The sequence below is a fragment of the Falco biarmicus genome, chromosome 3 (assembly GCF_023638135.1).
Source record: "Falco biarmicus isolate bFalBia1 chromosome 3, bFalBia1.pri, whole genome shotgun sequence".
Lineage (NCBI taxonomy): Eukaryota > Metazoa > Chordata > Aves > Falconiformes > Falconidae > Falco > Falco biarmicus.
In genome coordinates, this window is record NC_079290.1 from 464180 (window position 1) to 486614 (window position 22435).

At 43.1% G+C, this 22435-nt stretch overlaps 1 protein-coding gene across 1 annotated transcript; it reads left to right on the plus strand.

Annotated features, from left to right (window-relative positions):
- Window positions 1-61: 61 nt before the first annotated feature.
- Window positions 62-17202, plus strand: LOC130145440 (aprataxin and PNK-like factor). Its single transcript, XM_056330207.1, is given in 6 exon segments — window positions 62-293; window positions 296-368; window positions 370-465; window positions 7174-7299; window positions 9786-9832; window positions 15891-17202. Coding segments are annotated over 6 exon segments (714 nt in total). The 3' UTR covers window positions 16031-17202.
- Window positions 17203-22435: the final 5233 nt, after the last annotated feature.

Sequence of the window (22435 nt, forward strand, 5' to 3'; positions counted from 1 at the left end):
AGGCAGAGTTTGACCTTAAAGCTTTTAGTTCTGAAGAATGTACATTTTCAGGTCCTTCAAAATGGAACCTTGTTCCACAGAATGCTCTGGATTTCCTCTTGAGAATACCATGAGAAACATGGCAGGGAATGGCAAGACTGGAACAAAAACCCCTGCAAGTTCTGTGGGAAGAAAAGCTAGGCAGCGGCATAGTAAATTGTCTAAAAGAGTAGGTCAGATCTCCAGTAAAGGAAATAGAATTGAGGAAACAGTAAACAAAGAGCAGATGACTGGTTCTGCAAGCCAACAGGCTCACTGGGCAGGACTTCCTGATCTTTTGGTGCCCAGGAAGGGACTCTTGAGCCTGATGCAAATCTGGATTACAAGACAGATTTCTGATTCAACCAGAAGTGCAGATACTTCAGAAAGCTCCAAACAGAACAAGCGTAAGAGGACACCTTGCGTGTATGGAACAGGCTGTTACAGGTGAAGCAAAAATAAACCCAGCTTAAGCTAGCTTGTTATTAAGAAGTACTGTATTAGCTACCAAAAACAGTAAAGTCGTTACAAGCTTTGATTTGAAATAAATCTTTTGGTAAATGGGGACTGATGAGAAACCAATGGCATAGCAAGAATTTTTAAAGTATAAAAGGAGGAGCCAGGATGTCTTGCTAACTTTCAATATAACCTAAACAAGGGATGATGTACTTCAGCAGATTAAACGATGCAGAGTTCTAGGAAATAAGAAACAAAGGTCCACTTTAAAAAGGAAAGAAATAAACCCCCCTGTGTGTACAGTACATGTACCGGCAGGGAGAAGAGATGTAAATGATTGAAATGCCCAACATAGACCCTGTAGGCTTATTTTATTTGCAGCTGAAACTTTTATGAAAGATGAAGTTATTGTATGCTTTGTGATCTGACTATTTAAAATGCTTATTATTTGTTATCCCTAAACAATGGAGAATTACTTCTGTTGTAACTTGGCCAATCTGCACCATTTTTTTTTTTTTTTTTTTTTTTAAGCATTCAGTCCCCTCTTAAAACCAGACCAAGTCACACTTATAAACTCCCTGTGAACCCTTATCTGGTCAGTGTCTTTGGCGATACTTCAATTGAGGGATGATTTTTATTTTTTTTTCTGCTACTCATATCCTCTCAATTCACAATCTGTCATACAAATGTTTTGTGCGATACAAATGTTCCAGCAAGATCCCAAAAACCCCAGTGCTGAGTGCCTGGTCTCCTGCTAGTTCTTTCTGCCCAGAAAAGATCTGTAATGCCATGTGTTAATATACTGAAGAGAAGATAGGCGTCTAGAGGTGTTCCTGAGGGTAGCAAGTGACCAGTGACCTGAGAACTGCCTTTAGGAGAAGATTTTGAGCACTACATAAATCTATGTACATTGTAAGCACAAAAGATAAGGCTAATCCAGGAAACAGGAGGTCCTGTGATTTTTATTTTTTTTTTTAAATATTATCACTGTTACTACTTTTGTATTTTTTACCTCTTCCCCCAAGGGGCTTGAGTGACAGTAAAAGCTTAGGTTGTTCAGCAAACAAGCAAGCACAAGTAAATGGGTTCTTGTGTATGTTTGGTGTGCCTGTTGCTGCAGATAACTGCGTAAAGCTGTTGTGTTCATGAGCACATCAGACTTCCAGTTTTCATGTAGCATTCCTTCGCATATCTCAGTTTTTGCCCTTCATGATTATGAGGAGGACATGGTTCATTAGGCAGCCAAGCTGATCCAGTAGTACAAATGCAGCCTTTAGTTTGCTCCAGCTACTTTTCATTTTGCTCAGACAAGTTTTCCCCTCTGTGGGGGTGAAGCTGATTCAGTGCTCTGACACGCTGAAGGATTCCTAATGTTTTGGAAGGCAAGTTTTAGTTACAGGTAACATGCAATAGGAGTCTGCATGTGCACGTTTCTTCTTGGGTCTTTATTCTAAAACATTTGGCAGCAGTACTTTTGGGAAGTGTTGCTTTGTAAGAAGAAAAGAATGCTCTGAAATAGCACATAACGAAATCTTATTTTGTTGGAGAAATTTGTAAATAGGAAGTATCAAAACCATCAGCTTTGATCTTCAGGAAATGTGATGAGACTAAACCTGCTTGTTTGCAAAGAAAGGTGCTTTATCGTCTGTCCTGTATGTGCTTTTAATGCAAGACCACCAAGTAGTCATTCTGCATCAATGAGATCGCTATGTTGCAGTAAAGCAAGCCATTGCAGTTACCCATATTCTTGACAGAAGTGTACATAAGTGTGATGTGAATGGACGCTTTGAAGGAACGCACTGATAGCGTATTCAGTTTTTGATTGTGTAGTGTTCTCCTTGAGCAAAACCTGTTTTTTAGAGTTGCTAAGGAAGAGGAGCTGCTTTGAGTGCTCTTTTGAGTACGATGAGTAGCTGGTTTTTGTCTCCTTCCATTAACCTTATGAAAGGTGTCTTCTAGCACAATGTGCTGTAGGAGTCAACGTCTTAAATGAGGACTGCTTTGGTAACCATAACATTTCCTTACAGTGTTCTTTCTAGGTGAGGTTTCATATAAAATGTCATTTTTCCAATAACTGAATGCCCTTCAGTTTTCTAATCCGTATTTTATAAACTCCTAGTAAGAGATACTTGTCTTCTGCATATGACAGGCACCTTTGGTGGGTGCGTGGTTGAACAGCACAAATGGAAAAGATGAAATGTTAGTTTAGTTGATTTTATTAGATGTCTCTAACACATAGCTGAAATGTTTAGGAAATAACTTTGTAACCCATAGCTCAGTTTCTTCATTTATGAATTTGAAAACACTGCTTTTTGAAAGAGTCAAGCTTGATTCACACTTCTCTCTGCAGAGATTCTTCTTCTTATCCTCCGTCAGTGTGAGATTCTCTTCCTGTGGCAGTCTGAAGCTTTTTCCAAATCGAAAGAAACTGCTGTTACCACTAGGAGGCAAGTGCTCTGTCTGTGTTATATCTGACTATATTTGTTGTCAAGGAACTTAACTCTTTGAATACTGTCTTGTGTTCATTTTCTTGTCTGCTGCTCGCTTTTCAGAAGTTAGAAGAATAGGGATTTAAAAACAAAAACAAATCCAAACCCAACCCCCATTTCGAGTTGCGTAGTAGGGGTGTGGTACAGCTGAACTCTCATCTCTGAAACTGTAATTTCACAATTTTTGTCCACAATTCTATCCTTTGGCTAGCCTGTGGTACAGTTCTGTGCTGACTGGGTGTGTGTGAATCTTCCCTGTAACTGTCAAAGCAGGGCATGCTCAACCAGCCTTTGGATTTGTATGTGCATTCTTCTAAATACTGTGCTCTTTGTTTATGAAAAGAAGTATTTTTCATTTCACCTTCAGCTTGTAAATCTGGCAGCTACAGACTTGCATCTGTCTTTTTATGAGACCTGTTTTCTAGTAAGACTTAGAGTTTAGAACTTATAAACATCTTACACGCACTTGTGGCGTTAACTTCAGGCTTGAATACTATGGCTTTATAACTAGTGCTGGTGAGTCATTACGTTTTCCTTACAAGTTTCTTTAGTAGGCTGAGAAAATAAGCCCTTGAGATGACAGGGGTCTCCTGCATGTGATTAAGAAGAGCCAGGGATTCTGACCTTACCACTTAAATTTGTTTTAGAAAAAGCTTTTAAGATGCTTTTGGGAGCTGCATAGATGAAAACTGTCTTGAGTATTTCACTGAGCGATGCTCAGCTGCTGCTGGAGATGACTGCATTGATTCTGAAGAACTTTGTAAGTGTTACTTGCATAATTTTTATTTGCATAATTTTCTGCCACAAATTCAGAGCTTCTGTATATAAGAAGGCAACTCTCCTAAAACTTTATTCTTAAAATAGGCTTTTAATTGGTTATTTTTTGTGCGAGTAAAGCTTAATGATTTTGTTTTGATCAAATTAATAACGTATTCCTGTGCAGCAAGGTTTTGTTGTAAAACTAACTTTGGAGTGCAGCTTCCAGCGTGAAAGGTGCTGTGCTCTTACAACTCAGATCTCTTGTATTCAAAAAAACCCAAACAAACCCTCAAACAAACCAAACTCTTAATAAAAGGAAGAAGATTTTTGCAAGAAGGGATAATGTGTACTTAATATTAGCTGTGCATTTCTCTGCTTCTATTTATTTTGCTGGATATCGTTGCACAACATCTAGAAATGGAGTAAGTATAAATTATCCACATAAAGGTAAGAGAAACTATGATGTTGTTACTAGTCCTGAGCATCTGAAATAGGACATGTTTAAGGTGCTTCACAGGTGATGAATAATTTGAGGAGCATCATCCACTGGCCCAAAGAATCCTGAGGCCCAGTGATAGGGTGCGTACCTCAAGACCCTTCCCTTTTTCTTGCTTCCTCCTATACAATTTTTTTTTTCTTTTTTCTCTCCTGCAATAAAGGCTCTTTGGTATTGGCCAAATAGCTTTTGAAGTAAATTCATGAAAGGAACTGGCTATCACCTAAAACAGAATAGGTTAGCTAACTGGCAGCTCTTAGGCCTTCTTTCCTTCATGACTATGATGCTGCATGTATCTTATTGTAGGAATAAGTATTAAAATGATTTCACAGAGCATCAGCTGCTTCTGTGTCCCTTTGAGAAGATGAATTGTGTTTCAAATGACTGAACTCAAATTCTGGCTAATATTGCTAGTACGTTAGCTCTGTGCATTTAGAAAACAAAGCAAGTAGCCTCTAAAATGACTTGGTTTCATCCCATTTATTTTTAAATGGCAAAAGAAGTAGGCAGCCAGCCTGAATGTGGCGTTAGAAGTGATGTTTTCTGAGAACTTGTAGAATAAAAGACTGGTAAATGCAGCCTTGCAATGATATCTAGTGAAACAGTATTTACTTACCCTACAGTCTGCAGAAATCAACAGAAAAGACCAGAACCAGAACAAGGCGTCTGTCACCTGTGTAAATAGGACTAAGGGACACTGGATCTCTGATAAGTAGCTCCTGGAAGAGTTTATCTGTAGCTTGCTTGCTGAGTTTCCCGAGTGAAAGATACCAAGCAGATGGAGATGTAAAAGTATTAATACTAAATATCTAATCTGTTTTCGGTGCCTGAAAGGAGGCCTGAATGGTTAGTGGGGCTCACGGTGCTTAAGTAATCATTTTGCAAAAGCTATAACAAACGCTTTTTCTCTTACAGTGTTGGTTGAAATGCTGAAAATAATACTGACTGTTCCCTAGAAAGTTCATAAGAGCCCGTTGTGGTCAGTGAGGAAGCTGCTGTGTATGTCGCTAGCTGCATACGTGCTTCTGGCTTGGTGTTTCTAAATGCAGCTGTAACAAGTGCAAATGACAGCAGTAATCCCTCTGCAGTTTAAAGTTATCATTGCTCTTGCTTGAGGCAAGCAGTTCACTTTTACAGTTTGCACAAAGATGTTGATTATGTACACTGGGAATTAGTGGTAAATCACTGAAGTATTTTGTGTATAACTTTTGGAAAATCATTTATTAAAACATCTCGCTTTTCTTGCTTTCAAATATGCTTGAAAAAAAGTGTCTCTAAAAGAAATCAGAGGGAAAAAGTAGATTTGCTTTTAGTACAGTATGTTCACTATGACATAATTTTTTGTAGTGTCTTTTGATCTGCCCCATGAATTTCTCCTGAAGTCATAATGTATTTTTCTGTGTTCTTTTTAACATCACTTCTTCACAAAGTGATGTTGTTTATAGCTGCCTTGTCTTGTACAGTGCTCTCATCACTAACATCGGTGTGGCTCAGCTACACACAGAGTTATGTCTTAGGGTACAACTTCATGTCATCGTTGTGATTTGGTATTTCAAATAAAATGCCACGGTAGCCAAGGCAAACCTGAGAGCATAATCAATGTAATGTCCAGGAGACTGCTCCATTGTTTTGCCAGTTGATGGAGTCAATAGATAGCACACAGACACCAATACAGAAGATACCCTTGATGCACTGTTTGTTTCAAATTAATGCAGAAAATAAGGCAATATGCACATACAGAAGGATTAGCCTACGATACCCTGATTCAAACAATAAAACAGATAAGCAAGGCAATGCACCTAATCGTTACTATTCACAGCTAGCTGTAGTGGTTCAGAAAGATACATCACCCGTTGCCCTAACAGGTTGCCATCCTCCAGCTCCGCAGTCGCTGGGGAGCCCCTGTTGCACGAGGATCTGGAGAGCCTGTCCCGGCAGCTGGGAAGTCCTGCGCAGGGCATCTCCTGGTAGGTGAGGTCTGCAATGTCGCTGCAAGAGGGTTCAGCTTTTACACTATTAACAAACAAGCTCACGTAATTCCAAACGCGGAAACATCTGGTTTCACTCTCCTGTCAGATGCCACCAAAGCCTGGCCAGGGGTTGGGAGGAACCGAGGGAGTTCCCTTTATCGACTGGATTTTAACCACCGGTTTCCAGACAAGGCCAAACAGCTGGATTCATGGCTTTGGCCGCCCGCCTCTAAGCAAGGAAGGATGCGCTGTCTCTTCTCTCATGATTGTAGTTTATCCAAGGTGCATCTTTTGCTAATGGCCATACATGGTTCACTAATGACCATGCATATTTCGCTAATGATTGGATACTAAATACATATATTTAAGGTTGGGTTGGCGGGTTCTTCTGGAGGTCAGCTTCGGCTCAGGGCCTGCTGCTCAGGCCCCAGCACTTCATCCCTCTGGAATAATACGCTGGCATTTGAAGTGTTCAAGTGAGTAGTAACTTGCATACGGAACAGAAGTAATGATTGAGCCATACTGCCTGAAGCTCACAGGTGATCACCCGAGAGCGTGGGAAGGCTTCAGGACTGCAGTTGCTCGGCTGCCATGGGTTGGCCCTCGCAGCTTGAGCTCAGACTTTGCGAGAGGTTTGTGTAGCACTTGGTAACTCCAGAGGGAGTCATGACGGAGCAAGCCACAGAGCGAGATTCACGCTATGGGACTACATCAGTAGATTGTGTATGTGTTGGAGGCCTGAAACGTAAAGCTGATGATGGCAAATAGGAAAATTCACGTTTTAACCTCTTGCGGCCTCTGCTGAAACAAAACTTTTCTTCAATTATCCTGAAAGCAGGTCTTACATTCTGCATCAAGTTAAACGTTAAAAGCTTCTCTTTCTGTAACCGCTGAAAATGTCACTGATTCAGTAACACCTTTCTTACCTCCACTTCTCCTGTTTAAATGGAATAGTCAGTTCTTGATCTATATTTGTCTTTTGCAGGAAGAATCCCATTCACTTTCAGCAGTTTAGTCACCCTAATGACGATGACAATCATGAAACAGAGATCGTAACTCAGGATAACAATGATAACCAGCCTGAATGTCCGTATGGAACGGCTTGTTATAGGTAAGAAGCACTGTACAAAATGGCTTTTCTTGTTTTACAGGTTAAGAATGTTCTCCCCTGGAGTTGCAAATTGACAGTAGGATAGTGATGTTAAATCTTGACTGTGGCTTTCCAAATTTACTGGCGCCAGACTGCTACCTTTATGCCACCAAGGTCTGTGCAAAGTATTTGTGATTTCAGCTGGTGAACATGAAGCCTTGACTTTTGGAACCTGTTCAGTGGCCTAGAGATCAAAACTTTCTCATTTTTCAACCTGTAGTAAACTGTTCTTGTATAGAAACAATAATTTATTGTTACATGTTCTTCTTGATATGTAACTTTTAGTTCAGATTTTGACAAAATATTTGTTAAGATTTTGTACAAAACCTCTATTTTAGTCAGTATTTGATTTGTTAGAAAGCATAATTTAGGTACCAGCAAGAAAATCCAGTTTATGGCTGACTGCTGTTTCTTTTAGCAGCTGTTGATTTTCTTCAAAAGATCCTTTTGTTCCATTTGTTTCTCAATATCTAGGTTTTACACTTGTATTTAGCAGAGTGTAAGGACTGCTTTGTAATTGATGCAATGGACAAAAGGATATATTTTGAGACAACAGCCCTTCTGTGGGGGCATATTGAAACTAACAGCTGCTGTTAAAGATTGTGCTTGAGCAGAAACATTTTCTCTCTCTCTCCCTGGAAGCGTGATGATCCTAAAGAGCGTGTTCTTTATAAAGTGTAACAAAATGGGAGTAACTTTTAAGGAAAAGCCATCTTATGTTCAACTAATGCAGAAGAAGTGTTTCTTTTCTCAAAAAACATCTGTGAGATGAATTTCTCATCTCAGGATGCGAAATCTAGGTTTATACCGCTCCTGAAATTGCCAACATACTTTTCAGGAGTACGATGGACACTGTCCAAAACTAAAACTGTCTCTCCTTGCAGATAAGTCAACTCCTGTGCTGTATTAGTTGATCATTTCTTAAACAGTGTTTCATTCTTTTTGGGGTAGAAGGAAGGAGGCACCCACAAAGCAATGATAATTCTTTCCACAAAGCAACAGGTGTCATTTGAAGGATTTTGATGTTATTTTTGTTGTCTTTATCTGTTGGCTACTACTGGAATACATAATTGAGTTATCTAAATGCTGTGCCTTGAGTTGGGATCAAATGCTCTGATGCTACCAACACTTGCAAAACACTGGATTAAGCAACTGTTCTGTTTCAGTACGGTATTTAATAGAAAGCTATACTTGCATGTTTTTATTCAGATAACTATCCCTTCTAATGCACATGAAATGCACTTTGGGATAGCAGTAGCTATAAAACTGTAAATCAGCTTCAAGTATGTGAATGTGTAACAAGTTATTTGATGTAAAAATAAGATTTTCTTACTGAAGAGTATTCTGTTTTTGAAGAATAAGAAAACATAAGCAACTAGTTTTACAAGGCAGTCTTCACAGCAAGGGTATTTTGTAAAATATCAAAAAAATTCTGCAGTTATAGAAATTAATCTTGTGTTTCAAGCAATGTCAAATGGTATGTCATTCTTAAATAGTGGGCTTTAATTGTTGATTCTTTTTCAGAAGGAGAAATTAGGACAACTGAACCAGTTTTCTTCCAAAGTTAGAATTTTTTTTAATTTTAATTTTCTGCACAGAAGTAAATTGAGCTGAAACAATTTTAACGTGCCGCTCTAATACACTAACACAACAGATCAGCACGGTGTAAGTGGGACCAAGTTAAAGCATTAGAACAGCATTGGATAACTGCTTTAGGGGGTGGGATAAATCAGTGTGTTCATGACCTGGATCGCAGCCTGAATGAGGGGAGCATTTATTGCAGATCAAAGAGTAAGTTGACTTTAAATTTTTAATTTTCATTGCATTGATGCTGTTTTTTAATAGAAGACATACACACTTGTATATTGAACTTCCCAGATTGCAGCAGCATATTGCAGAAATGAGTAAACTCTCTTAACAGTCCTTCTTTGGCCTTTCCCTGTGATACTTTGAGACAGGCAATTCTTTTCAATTTCTTTAATTTTCCCAAACTATTTGATTTTTAGCCTTATGTTGCAGAATATGGAAGTTACGGCTGGGTATCTCAGACTTGTGATGCACTGTGTGTGCATTGCACTTTGTGCACCAGAGGTTATGTTCTGGTTTTGGTTTTAGTGAGAGTAAATAATTGGATCAGTTCTTATTATGCTGAACAAATGCATCTCATCTTACAAGTTTGGAAACTATCTCATCTCTTGGTTTTGATCAGCTGTCTTTTTTATTTTTTTTTAAAAGGCTGAAACAAAAGGAACTCTTATGGAACCCTTTTTTTCTTCCACCCTACATTACGTAAGCTGAGACACTGCAGTAAGGCACTGGTCACAGAATTTTATTTTAAAAAGAAGTGAAAATTATTCACAAAATACAGAGGAGTTCTGGGAACTTGTTAGGTTCTTGTTAGGTGTGGAACAAGGTGGCAAATCAAGCTTTTACTGTTTTCTTTGCAGGAAGAATCCACAGCATAAACTAGAATACAAGCACAGTGCACCTCCAGGTAAGCCAAGTTGTTCAGTATAGCTCAAAGTGGGGGGAAGAAACCCCCAAACCCAGTAATGGATGCCAACACCTTGGAATAAAATGCTTTAAGTGAGAAAGTAACATTGCATTTGCAGCTTGCTCTGTATTGCCCTGCACCCTTGCTCTTCTTGAGCATGCGGTGTTGCCATTGTCTGTGATAAGGAAGGTAAGGCTGCTTGGCTGCTGCACACTTACATTCACTTTTTCAAATGTTTTTCAACTGAAACAAGATGGTCTGGGTCAGACACCGCTGACATAGTTTGTATGCTTTATATCTTAGGATTTGACAAAAATGCCAGGTGGCAAGTGGCTGTTTTCATGAGTTTAACAGGTTTTATTGAAAACTAAGCATGGTATAGCATGGTCTTACCAGATCTCTCTATTCTGCTTCCTCCATTTGGAGCTGGAGTATTACAGTGAAAACAGGGAATATACTGAAGTATTTCTCAACATTTCAAATGGATACTGCAGTAAATTTTTTCTGTAGCTTTTTTTCCCATCCCCACAGCAAAATGTGTATATCCCTATAGCATGTATGTTCTGTTGAGGCTTGGAGGGAATATAATTAAAACTGAATCTGAGATTCTATTCTAAAAGTCTTTTTGTATTCCAGTAACTAGACTTGTTGAAAAACACAGGGGAATATACTGTTTATATTTTGTCTGTTCTTAGAGAATTCAAAGATGTACTTTGCATTCTTTTTGTGCTTTTTCTTAATTATTGGACTTGGAGGGGTTTTTTTCCCCAATTTAATTCCCAATGCAAAAAGACAATACTTTAGAGCAGAACAGTTATGGAAATGTAATGATAATGCATTTTACTTCAAAAAATCAGGATTATGACATTACCCCTGCCCATGGCAGGAGGGGTGGAACTAGATGACCTTTAAGGTCCCTTCCAACCCAAACCATTCTATGATTCTATGGTTATTAAGGAGAAATTGCATTTATGGAAACAATGGCGTAAAATATTTAAATGCTTTGAAATACTGCAATTGTCTGCTGTAAAAACCCCAACCAGTACCAATGATGTTTGTCTACAGATGGCATGGTTCATAATTGTAAGAACAGTTCATCTGGGTAATCTTTCAAGAATCATTTAATACAAAAAAAAAGGTTTTTGGGGGCAGCAGAGTAGTTTTTATACTTGTAAATACAGCACAACCATTGCAGCATTTCTTTTAATAAGTCAGTCTTCTGTTGTAGCAACCTCTCCGAATAACCCTTATTGCTAGGTTGTACTCTGTCCTGGCTAATAACATTTCTTTCTTTAGTACCTGAAAGAAGAACACAACAAAAACTTCAAAAAATGGTATGTTCTGATGTTACGAATGGGCCCATCAGCATGGGATGCAACTGATCTGCTTTGGGTTTTGGGGCATTTAGTGGTGCTGGAGATGCTTGATAATACTTACCTGAGAAGAAGGTAGTCATTATTTTAGTAAAACTCTGCTTCCTTTTTTGCAAGTAATAGTGCTGGAATTGAATTCCTGTGTGCTGAGCACACCTGTCCTTCCCTGGAAGCAGGCAGCGAAACAAACAAATGTTTTGAGAGACATGTGTGACCAAGTCAATTCTTCCTTCCTTGAACAGGGTTCATAATAGGATGAAAGGAGCCAATAGTTCATCCACAGCTAGTTAAGGTTACCCCATGAAGACTGATTGCTCTTGAAACATTGAGATACTCCTTCTGCATTGCATTGACCTCTAAATAAATGTCAAAAGATATCTGCGGATGTGGTGATGAGCTTTTCTTATATTTACTCTGAGGTATTGATGTTACAGGCTTGTTAGGACTGAAATGTCGAAGAAGGGTAATGCCTTTCAGCTGGGGCAGTGTTCCCTGTGAACTATGTACGTATCCTTCGAACTTTAGTTTCTAGACATCAGTGAGGATTGTGTAGTATCACAGGCAAGCTGTAGTCTCTCTTGATAATGTAACCTGTAATACTGTATATGAGTATCTCCTCCATTTACCAGTAGTACACCTAGCTTGCTTTGCTGCTGCCAATAATATTAACTTACATGTGGCAGGTGCATGGGCTCCAGTTTTAAATATCCTTTAGCTCTGTTTCAAGGCATCTCTTGTATCTCAGTTTGGCTTCCAAATGTGAAGCTTCCTGTTATTTCTAAAATAATTTAAAAGTGAGCGTTGAAGAGCAGTCTGAAAGCCTGATGATATGCCATCTTTACTTTCACTGGCCTGAACAAGGCATGAGGATGTGGAACTGCTGCATCTCGAGTGGAGGTGGGAACTGACTTGTCTTCTTTGAGATCACCAAGGTGTGGCTGGGCATTTCCTACAGAAATCTTCAAAACAGAGATCTGCCTTCTAGAGAAAGTAAAGTGCAAATAGCTGTAGTTTTCTAGACAAAGTGTTTTGGCCTCCATTCTGTTCTGCGACCTACTTTCCACTCGGGAATGTCTTTCCCATCCCATTTCCTTATCATGTGTGTGTGTACTTCTGCTGTCACTGAATGCTTGATATGGGTGTATCTGTGCACTAGCATATTTTGAGGCATATTTGTTAGCTGTACGCTTTGCCACATCCCATGATGCAAGTATGAGCCCCATCTTGGTCACCGCTCCCTTGCAGAAATGTGCATTAAAGAGTGGCAAGAGTTGTAAGCAGCGTTGTAAGTGCAGCAAGCGGTTAAGATTTTAATAATGAAGCAAGCTGGACTGTGTGCATATCTGAAGTTTAAAGCTAATCTTGAAGGTTTAAAATTGTAGCTGTGTCTTTCATAAGAGGACCTTCCTTACCAGAATGGTAGATCCTGTGTGTGCAGCTCATGGCAGGTGGTCAGCCAGGCATGGCTATGGATGGAAAAGTGCTTCTCTTGTAAATGTGTAAATCTTTGACATGGAAGTGAAATTCAATCTGTTAAATTCAACTCCTCATCCTAAGAACGAACCAGGGAAAAAATGATATTCCATGCACAGTGGGAAGAAGGGAATTCATTAATTAAAGTTCTGTTCATATTTAATGATTGTTTAAATTTCTTTTTTCCCCTCAATATCTTGTTGACTGGCTTGCTTTGTTCTCTTGAGGGCAAAGCTTGTAAAAGGTTGCACTCAGCAAGCTCACGTCTGAGGCGGTCGTACCGAGCCATGCAAGATCACACAGGCAAGGTTCCATTAGCCTTTATTTCGTGCTGTTTGGCACAACTGCACTGTTAAGCACAGCAGGATTAATTTCTGTTCAAGTGCACTGAAACTCCAGTGAAAAACCAGCCAAGAAAAGAAGGGTGCTATCTACATGACATTTGCCATGTTTAGTTTTTAACATTGATAGTCTAATTGCTGCGAGATGGATTACAAATTGCCAATAGAGAATGTGGTCTATGTTCTGAGAAACAGTCTAAGGCTAGTTACTGGGGAAATAGCTGTAAGGGAGGAAGGGGAAAAAAAAAAGAAAGGCTGGAATGTGTGTTGTCATTAAATTGTCACTAGTGAATGACTTCACTGCCTTGTTGCTACTTGGATGAATGACCTGCTGTGGCTATGGAGTCTGAGAGTTCTCCTGCACACTTCTGTGTATGTTTTCTAGCAAGCTGATCGGCTCACTTCCAAACATAACCCGTTGTAAAGGGGTGGTCAGCAAGCTTTTTCTCCCCGTGTGAAGGAGATACTTTCAGGGAATGTTTCAAGGTCATATTTATAAATATGGTACTAGGGGAAAGGCAGAATTGTGCTTAATGAGCAGCTTCAGGGGCTGTGGAGCTGAATTAAACTATAGCAGAAAGAGAGGAGTGGGAAGACATGGAAGGAAGTGCATCATTCACTGCTGAAATCTAAAAACACTGGTGGACGAAAACCAACATCGTATGTTCCTCATACATTTGTAGGAGAAATATGGAAGTAATCAGTATTTTTCCAGAATTCCTATTTCTGTTGTAAAATACCACCTGCAGTGCTGTGAAAGTGAAGAGCAGTTTTTCTTTGTTAATCTGGTCTTGGGTTTATTATTCTCACAGGCTTAGGCTGAGAAGAGAGATTTTGTTCTTAAGGTATTTAGAATCTTTGTTTCGACTTCTCCCTCCAGACATAATTCCTTCTGCACGACTATGGTCTGTGATTCTTAGAAAAAATTCTGCTGTTATGGGTAAACATGGGCATAATTACTTTCCTCTAAAGTCTGGTAAACAGTAAACTAGCAAGCATCATATGGGATGGGATTACAGCCGAAATTGACAGCTGACATTTTCAGGATTTTCTGCTAGGTGCTATATAGGTTGCTAGCCATAGGATATTTCTCAGTTGTAGTATTGGCTGTGTCACACATGGCTGACTTTATTCTAGGAAGTCATTGGGTGCCTCTGTAGCACAGTTCACCCATAAAATTGTGTACCTTTGAGGGAATTGACTGCTGCTGTAAGTGCTTTTGAAAACCTTGCTATAGAGTATAAAATGTTAATCAGACCATAAGATGATTCTGGAATAGTAACATTCTCACTAGCAGAAAAATGTAACTGACAGAGGATGTGATCTGACTACACCAGGTGCTGGTGTTCTTGCTTGTTCACCACACGCACAGCTTGAGTGTCTGGAGCTCTGACCTGAGGTTTCAAGAAGCTGCTAAGAAATACCTGAGGTTAATATAAACATGGATGATTTGGACTGGGTTGTGTAGCTGAGAAGACACATTTCTAGTTTCATATAAAAGATGATAAGAACTGCTCAACAGATAAATCATTATGAGATCATTGACGGGTTATCTCCAAATGCAGAAACTGGAGGCTGGGAAGAAAAGGAACAAATACAGCTTTACTCAGGGGTGTGACTTAAGGGCAGCATACCATGACTGGAATATTAACAGACTGTGGCTAGTTAGGAATTGTGGGCCTGTAAGAAAAAGGGAGGTAGCGTAGGCTGGTAGAGCAATGGTCGTGCACATCTGCCAAAGTCCCAAAGCAGTGGAAATAAACTTGTTAAAGGTTCACAGCTACCGATAAGTAAAAGGAGAAGGCAATGCTGCTATGGCAGCAGCTTTGCATCGATGCTACCAAGTCAGGTAGATAAGGCTTCTTCAAAAATCAGGCTTGCCCTGTCTCTGGGAACTGGTTTATATATGTCAACATATTTGAGCAATTAAAAGACTACTGCAAGACAAGCTGCCTAAAAAAGTTTAGGAACATGCAGCGAGCAGCATCTATTTCTTGTGAATAGAGGTTTCCAAGTTTTGATTCCTGCCAATGTAGAGTATTGTGACATACTGGGAAGAGAGAAGGCAATTTAATCACAAAGTGTGAGCTGTGCAGAAGATGGATAGGCAGCAGATTGGACAGCAGCGCGATAGAATAGACTGAACTGGGAAAGGGGTAGGCTGCATCCAGCTCAGGAAAGAAGTGTTCAGCATTTGTTGTTTCCTTAACGTGTGTTCAGAAAGGAAGCACAGACTACACAGCACAGATCGAAGTTGGGAACGTAGGAGGTGAGTGATCTAGCAGATTGTCTTTGCTGACCTGAAGCTCAGGAAAGAAGTGAATGGGAATTCAAAGCCATGTCAGATTCCAAAGAGCAAGAGTATAAAGTAGCCCTAAGTAAATATGGATGGGTGAGGGCAGAAAATTTAGAGTCAGAATAGCTGTCTAGCAAGAGCTAGGGGCTAAAGGGCAAGAAAGATGCCTTGTTTAGGTATAGAAGTAGCAGGAAGATGACCAGGAAAATTGTGTATGCCACTCCTTCAGGAAAGGAGAGTTGTCAGAAGATGTTATCTGATACCGTTTTCTTCTGATATCAGAAGATGTTATCAGAAGAGGCCTGGCAACTGTTTTCCAAGTGCTGGAAGAAAAGCCACTAAGGAGAACTTTCTTAATTGATCAGACTGGTAAGCCCTGCAGTAGTGGTCAGAGAGGGATGGTACAGCTTTACATGAGAGTCTTGAAAGTCAAACACAAAATTGTCAGCATTGGATAGAGTGCTTTAGTTGAGCCTTTCTCCTGCTGAGGAGAGAGGCTAACTAGATGGCCCCTGCAAGGTCTCTTTCGTTCTGTATTTATTATTCATGAATATATGGCATTTTTGTCCCTACAGGAGAAAGGGCTGTGGAGAAAGATGCGGCGAATGAAGAGACGGGACGCAGCTTGATGCAAGCAAATGTCAATTTATTGTACAGAAGCACGAGGTTATATACACTTTCAGAAGCTGCGCGTTTTAAACAGATTGGTTCTTGAAGCTAAGCATTGCATACTAGGCAATCCCTGACTGGTGGTTAACTACCAGCAATTAACAGCAAGGTGTTACCTTTCCTTGGCGCCATCCGTCTCCCACTCCCCTGTGCTCTGTAAACACGTCTCATCATGTTAATTGTTGTCTAGACAAGCTTGAGCACATTCTCCTCAGCTAACTGATTGCCACGCATGGTCCTAGTTTCCAGCCCGCTCCTGCAGAAAGATGAACCACATGAGTATGACCTTAATGGCGGCTTTAGAGATGATGAGGAAGAGGTGTGCAAACCTGCCGATGAAGACTCTGACTGGGAACCAAGTTCAGAAGACAAGGATAACAAAGATGTTGAAATGCTTTTGCAAGAAGCGTCTAGATTTGTTAGAACCAAAAAGTAGCCATAGGGGGACAGCATTACGAATGCCCAAGCTGGTTATGTTAAAACATGAATGTGTAAGGAGGGGAATTGCTTTGAAAGCTATTTTTTCCTCAGTGATGTAGGCACTGCAGGAGGATTTTAGTCAGCGAGGGGATTCAGCAGTGTCTGTCTTTTCCATATGGGTTTTTTGTCTTATTAAGTGGTGGAGCCAGAGAACTGAGCTCTGAAAGTTTTTTGTGTTTCCTGCCCCCCCCCCCCCCCCCATCTATTTCTTATGTTCTTATGCAACACCATTGGTATTTCATAGTTTGAAACACAGTTTTAAAGGTTGTTAATGCTTCATCTTCCTGTGCTTGAAATAAATACTGGCATTAGGAAAGCCTTTTCTTTTGCTGAAGCACAGTATATACTGTGTTGGATGAAGGGGAGTTACACTGCCCACCTGCCATATCACAGATTAATTCTTGGCCATCACTGGGGAGTTTGTCTAAATTTTGTTAACGTTCTTTTGAGTTAGTGCAGTGCTACTGGCTTTCCTCTTTGGTGTCATTTCTTTGGTTCTCTTGATTAATCCAGATTAAATACAGATTAATACAGTTAAATACAGAATGTGTAAATCACTTGAGAACAGTATATCAGTGTATCGAACCACATGGTTGTCTAAACAGTGACTATGGTGTATTTGCTGTAATTACAGTAGGACCTCTTTCCATGCCTGTACCTCACTGGAATTACATTCAGTTTACAACAAAGCTTAAGTCTTGATGACTGTATTTTTGCACAATTAAACTTGTAACATACTGCGGGAAAAACATTTGCCTGTGTCTCTGTGGTTTCTAAAGACTGTTGAAGGATCTTGCCTTCTGTGTGTTTGCAGCACGCCTGAGCTTTCAAGAAAGTAAAAGTTTTAGTGTGTTTCAGGGCAGGTGACTGGAGCCATGTGAATTGTGTCCAAAAAGGTGCCAAATCTGGAAATTCTGCAGGGGAATTATTCTTGTGTGGCTCTGGCTCCCCTGGGAGCTGGAGACAGACATCCAAATACACTCAAGCTTTTCAGCTGTGTGGCTCAGTGTGCTCTGCTTAAAATGAAATGGCTGTTGCTGCAAGCTGGCATTGGGTGCTTTTGGATGTGGGGACCATCTTCTGCCAATTGTGTGTCAGAAGCTTCTCTCAAAAATTGTAGATGTCAAAAATACAAACATTTATGATGGGGAACTCCTGCGAATTTGGAGAACATCAGCTTCTGTTGGCCAACGGCTTACTGTTTGCTCAAGTTATTCCATACAGAAAGAATCCATTTGGTGTTTTGTACAGTGATTTCTGTGACCATAACCTTCCTCAAGCTAAAGCATTCTGTATCACAGCATTAGTCTGTGAATGGCTATTTAAGCTGCTCACAGGAGCTACTAGCCTTTACTTTGAAAGCAGAAATAGCTTTTTATTGCTGGAGGCTCCCAGTCAGATCTGTAATCACAAAAGCACATTTGGAAGTAAATTTTGATGTTGCATGATAGATCAAGTTTTATTACTGATACATCGGGACTGAAAAACTTGGGTATGACCAAAGCAGCACACTGGGACAGTCAAAGCCGTTGTGAGCTGCTCTGTGCTGGTAGGTTGAAGTTCTCTCTGTTGAAGTGCATTTCCCTGTTCTTGTATTCTTTCCTTAAGAGCAGGATGCATTTTTATTCTTCTGGCAGGATGAATTGGTAACTCCAGGATACTGGAATACTGATTGAAACTACTCTGTTGGAGATACAGATGAGAGTACCCGGGCACTCAGGAGACCCTGAAAATTTTCAAGTTACCCAGAAAGGCAGAGGGTAACGTTTCACCACGTAGACTCTGCATCACATTACCCTGTAATACATACTTATTTGCTCTGAAAAAAAGCAACTGGTGAAATCTTTACCCCCCTGCCTCCTCCCCAGAAAATCCATTTTGAAATACTGTACTTCAAATGAAGTGAGTAGGAAGTGCTTCTCTCCAGCTGCCACCTGAGAGGGTACCCATCTGTTTTAATAATATGGCTAAGATGTGCAAGCCTCTGTTCCTTGTGTGATGGGGCGCAGACCGTAACTCCTCCCTCCTTTTATCTTGTGGTGCTACAGACTGCTCTCAAACTGCCCCCAAATTCTCCTTCCGTAACACCTCAAATGCATTTCCTTTGCTTCATTGAAAGCCTGGTCAACACGGAGTGCCCTCAACCCAGAGCATGGGGAGAAGTTAATTACTTTTTGATTTGTAGCATCCTTTTAAATATTTAAAGGCCCTTAGACAGCTCTTCTGTTAAGAAGATGCTGATGTTAAACAAGTCCATTCACCCTGTGATTAATCCTGTGAGACCCTGTTTCCTGAAGCCCTGACCCTTCTTAACCATAGCCTCTGGCTGCTTTCTCCTTGGCTTATGTCTTTCTGGAAGAGTGATCCTCAGAAACAGACACTGTTTCGGGTGAGAATGACAGGAGACCCCAGCCCAGGCATGATCCTGGGAGGGGTTTTCCACCGACGGTCAGTGATTGCAGAGACAAACCTCTGCTGGCCTGTTCATGGGCATGGCAGGTGAGGGGGCGCGGAGGCCGTCTGGGGTCCGTGCCCAGGTACCTGCCCTTGACAGGGGCTTAGAGGAGGGAGCTGCTCTGCTGCTCCTGTTGCACAGTCCTCTCTTTATTGCCATTTTTTGTTGTGGTGGCCCAAATACACGTAACTCTGGGATAATGACTTAATCTTGGAGTGGGACCTGAAAAGGAGTTCTTTAGTTAAACTAATGTGATTTCATTTTTAAACTAAAGGAATTTATTTTCAATTGAATTTGATTTTTCTCTGCTTTTCTTGCCTCTTAGTTCTTTACCATCCTGCCGTGACATCTGGGCAGACAGCAAAGGAGTAAGAGCTTTCCATAGGCTCAGCCGTGGATTCTGACAAAGTTTATTGCAGGTTTCTTCCAAGTTTGTCCCCCAATAGTTTTGCTCAAGGGAGTCACCGTGAGCGGTGTTGATGCTGGCAGGGAAGCACGTTACGGGGCTTGGCTGAGTCCCCTCTCCCTGCAGTGGGGTGAAGGCCCGCTGCCCTCCCTGTGGCCGCCTGAGGAGGCCTCTGTGGACGCGGTGCCCTCTGCAACACCCCTGCTGTGTTCTTTGACCAGCTCGTGTGGCCGTCCCCTTGTGACCAGGCTCCTCTCGGGGAAGGAGTCGAGGGGGACTCAAACCGGGCCCTGAGGGGGCCCCTCCGCTCCCGCCCCGAGCTGTGCGCGGCCTCCGCGCTGGGCCTGTGCTGGGCCCGGCCGGGCCCGGGGCTGCCGGCGGGCGGGCGGGCGGGCGGGGGGCCAGGGCGCTCGCCATTGGCTGGGCCCAGAGGCGTCGGGGCCGCCGGCCAATGGGGTGGCGCCTTGTCACAGGAGAGGGAATCTGAGGGGTTCCCCGGAGCGCGTCTGCCTGTTGCCAGGGCACTGCGCCTCAGCGCCTCCCCGCGGGCGGCTGCGGCCGGCGGGCGGTGCTGCCGCCGCTGTGGCCGAGCCGCCCCTGCCCGCGGGGGGAGCTGCCCTCGGCGGGGAGCTGCCGCGGCCAGAGCTCTTGCCGCAGCGAGGCATCGGAGCCGGGCTGTGTCGGGACGGAGCCGCCTCAGCGAGTCCTCCCCGGGACAGGCAGGAGCTGGTCTGCGGCTTGGGACTGGGGCTCGCCCCAGGCTTGGCTTCAGGTGGGGTTCGGCCGGGGCCGGGGCTGAGGTGCAGGGTTACGGGGGCTGGGTAGGAGCGGGCGGGCGAGCCGAGCCGAGCCCTGCCAGGCGGGCTCTGCCGCGGGCGCCGCTGTCTCTCCCCTCCCTCGGCCCGCCAGAGCTGCGGGCGGGCTGCTCTGGCCTCCGGCCGGGGCTGTCGGCACCCGCTCCGCTCTGCTCCGGCCCGGGCCGCCCCTCCCCTCCCATTGGTGGGTGCGAAGCACGCGCGGCTTCGGGAGACTTCGGGCGGCACCGGCCGGTGCGAGGGGCGGTTCCTGCCGCGCGCGGAGCTGTCGTTAGGACGCGGCTGCGGCGCCCTGAGGCGGCAGCGCCCTGAGGCGGCGGCGGCAGCGGCAGTTTCGTGGAGGACGGCCGGGTGAGCCAACACCTTGTCCGGCGGGACTGGCGAGGGGAGAAAGGCGCTTTTCCCCCGGAGCGGGCGGCGGGCAGCCTGCCTGCGGGTCTGGAGCCTGTGCCCGGCCCTGCCGTGAGGAGCCGGCACGGTGACAGGCCCCGAGTGTGCGCCGGGCTGTGGCGCTGTGTCACGCCGGGTGGTTTAGCATCAGGCCCCGCGGTTCAGAGGCTGAGCACTGGAGATAGGGACAGGGGACCTCTGGTGCTGCCAGTTTCCACCTCAAAAGAGGCCGTTGAACGCACACCCCCCTTGGCATTTGAAAACTAAACGGAGCTGGTTATGGATGTGCTGTTGACGTGAGGGGCAGCTAAGATGGTTCATGGGCACCAGTCCATTCAGAACCTGTTCTTCAGGCAGTTCTTCATGTGGAATAAATGAAGCCTGGCCCATGCCCTGCGCTACACCCTGGGGTGCATGTAGAAACGATGCCAGGGTTTTGTGCTCAGGGAGCTCCAGTCTTCCTGTGCTGGCTGTGGGGAGAAGGGTATGTGAATCACCCCCGAGGCAAGCAGGAGCTGCCTGAGCAGGCTGAATTTAGTGCTGCCCAGCTTTGTGGTGCTCCGTGTGTGTGAGTAGGTGGTGTGGAGTGGTCTTTTCCAAGCAGTGTCAGAAACATGTCTTTGCTTATGGTGTGAGTGCTTGTCGCTCTTCTGTCCCTGCTGCTGGCAGGGGGAGGAGGTAACTCGCTGCCAGGGAGACCCCCCTGCCCTCGTATGCATGAAGGTGTTGCAGGATCGTGTCTAAAGTGCAGTGGCTTGCTCACTGCTTTCCCTTTAAGTCTGCATTTACAGGATATGCTGGATTGTGGTGTTGGGGCCCAGAAATTAATCTCGGTACTTTATTTTTCTTCTGGAACAGACTGTTAAATGCCATGCAGGGACAAGCCCTTCCTTCCTTGGCCTTGAGAATGTCTATGTTCCCTGTAAAGGTAGTATATATTTAACGTAAAGACTGAAGAGGATAGCTTCTTCTCAACTCTGTTGCCCACAAAGTTGACTGATCCCTGTGCAACAGCAGTGGTCTGGGAAGAGATGCGGCATTTGTGTCCCTGTGAGGTGTAGCCTGGCTAAACGCAGGCAGCATTTCCATTCTGGGAATGGTGTAGTGCAGTTCTTTAGCACAGTAAAACCAGTGAGAAATGAGGAATTTCCCAGGAAGGCCTAGGAGGTGATGAATTTGGATGCATTCAGGAACTTTCCTGCAGCTTCCTAGGAATTATCTCTGTACGGTTGTTGGCTGGGTATTTCTGACTGAGGATAAGAACAGCTATTTCAGTGCTGTTTTCTAGAAGTGCTCACAAGGGTTTTGAAGCATGTGAGGAGTGCGTCAGCATGAGGCCCTGGAGGATGCTTGAATGCCCAGCTAGTCCTTCACAGAGTGGCTTTGTTGGGTTCCTCCACTGCCTGGCTTTCCTGGGGAGTTCACCACCTGGATTTTCTGGGGAGCTTCATTCACTGTGTATCTGTTTAGTAGTGCTTCATCATCCAGCTTTTATTAGAGTGCATCACCACACAACGCTGGTGAGGGGCTTCGCTGCATGGCCCTGGAGGAGCCATTCTCTTCCTAGTTTCTTTGGGGTGATTCCCCAGTTGGTGTTTTTTGACAGTTCCATTGTGTTTCTTGGTGGTCTTGGAGCCCTTCAGCATACTGTGCCAGAGGTATTGGGTGTGGTATGGGATATGGTATGGAACTGGCTGTGGTACTGTGTTCTATGCATTACTTTGACTGTTGTGTTGCATTTTGTATTGCCGTTAGTGTATGTACGGTGTTTTGGTTTGGATGGTAAGGTGTATTTTGTATGGTATAGTATGTGTGGTATGGTATTGTGCCTATGGTAGGTTATGCTAGTGTACAGTGTTTAGGGTATGGTGTTTAGTTATATGGTATGTACCACATGGTATGCAT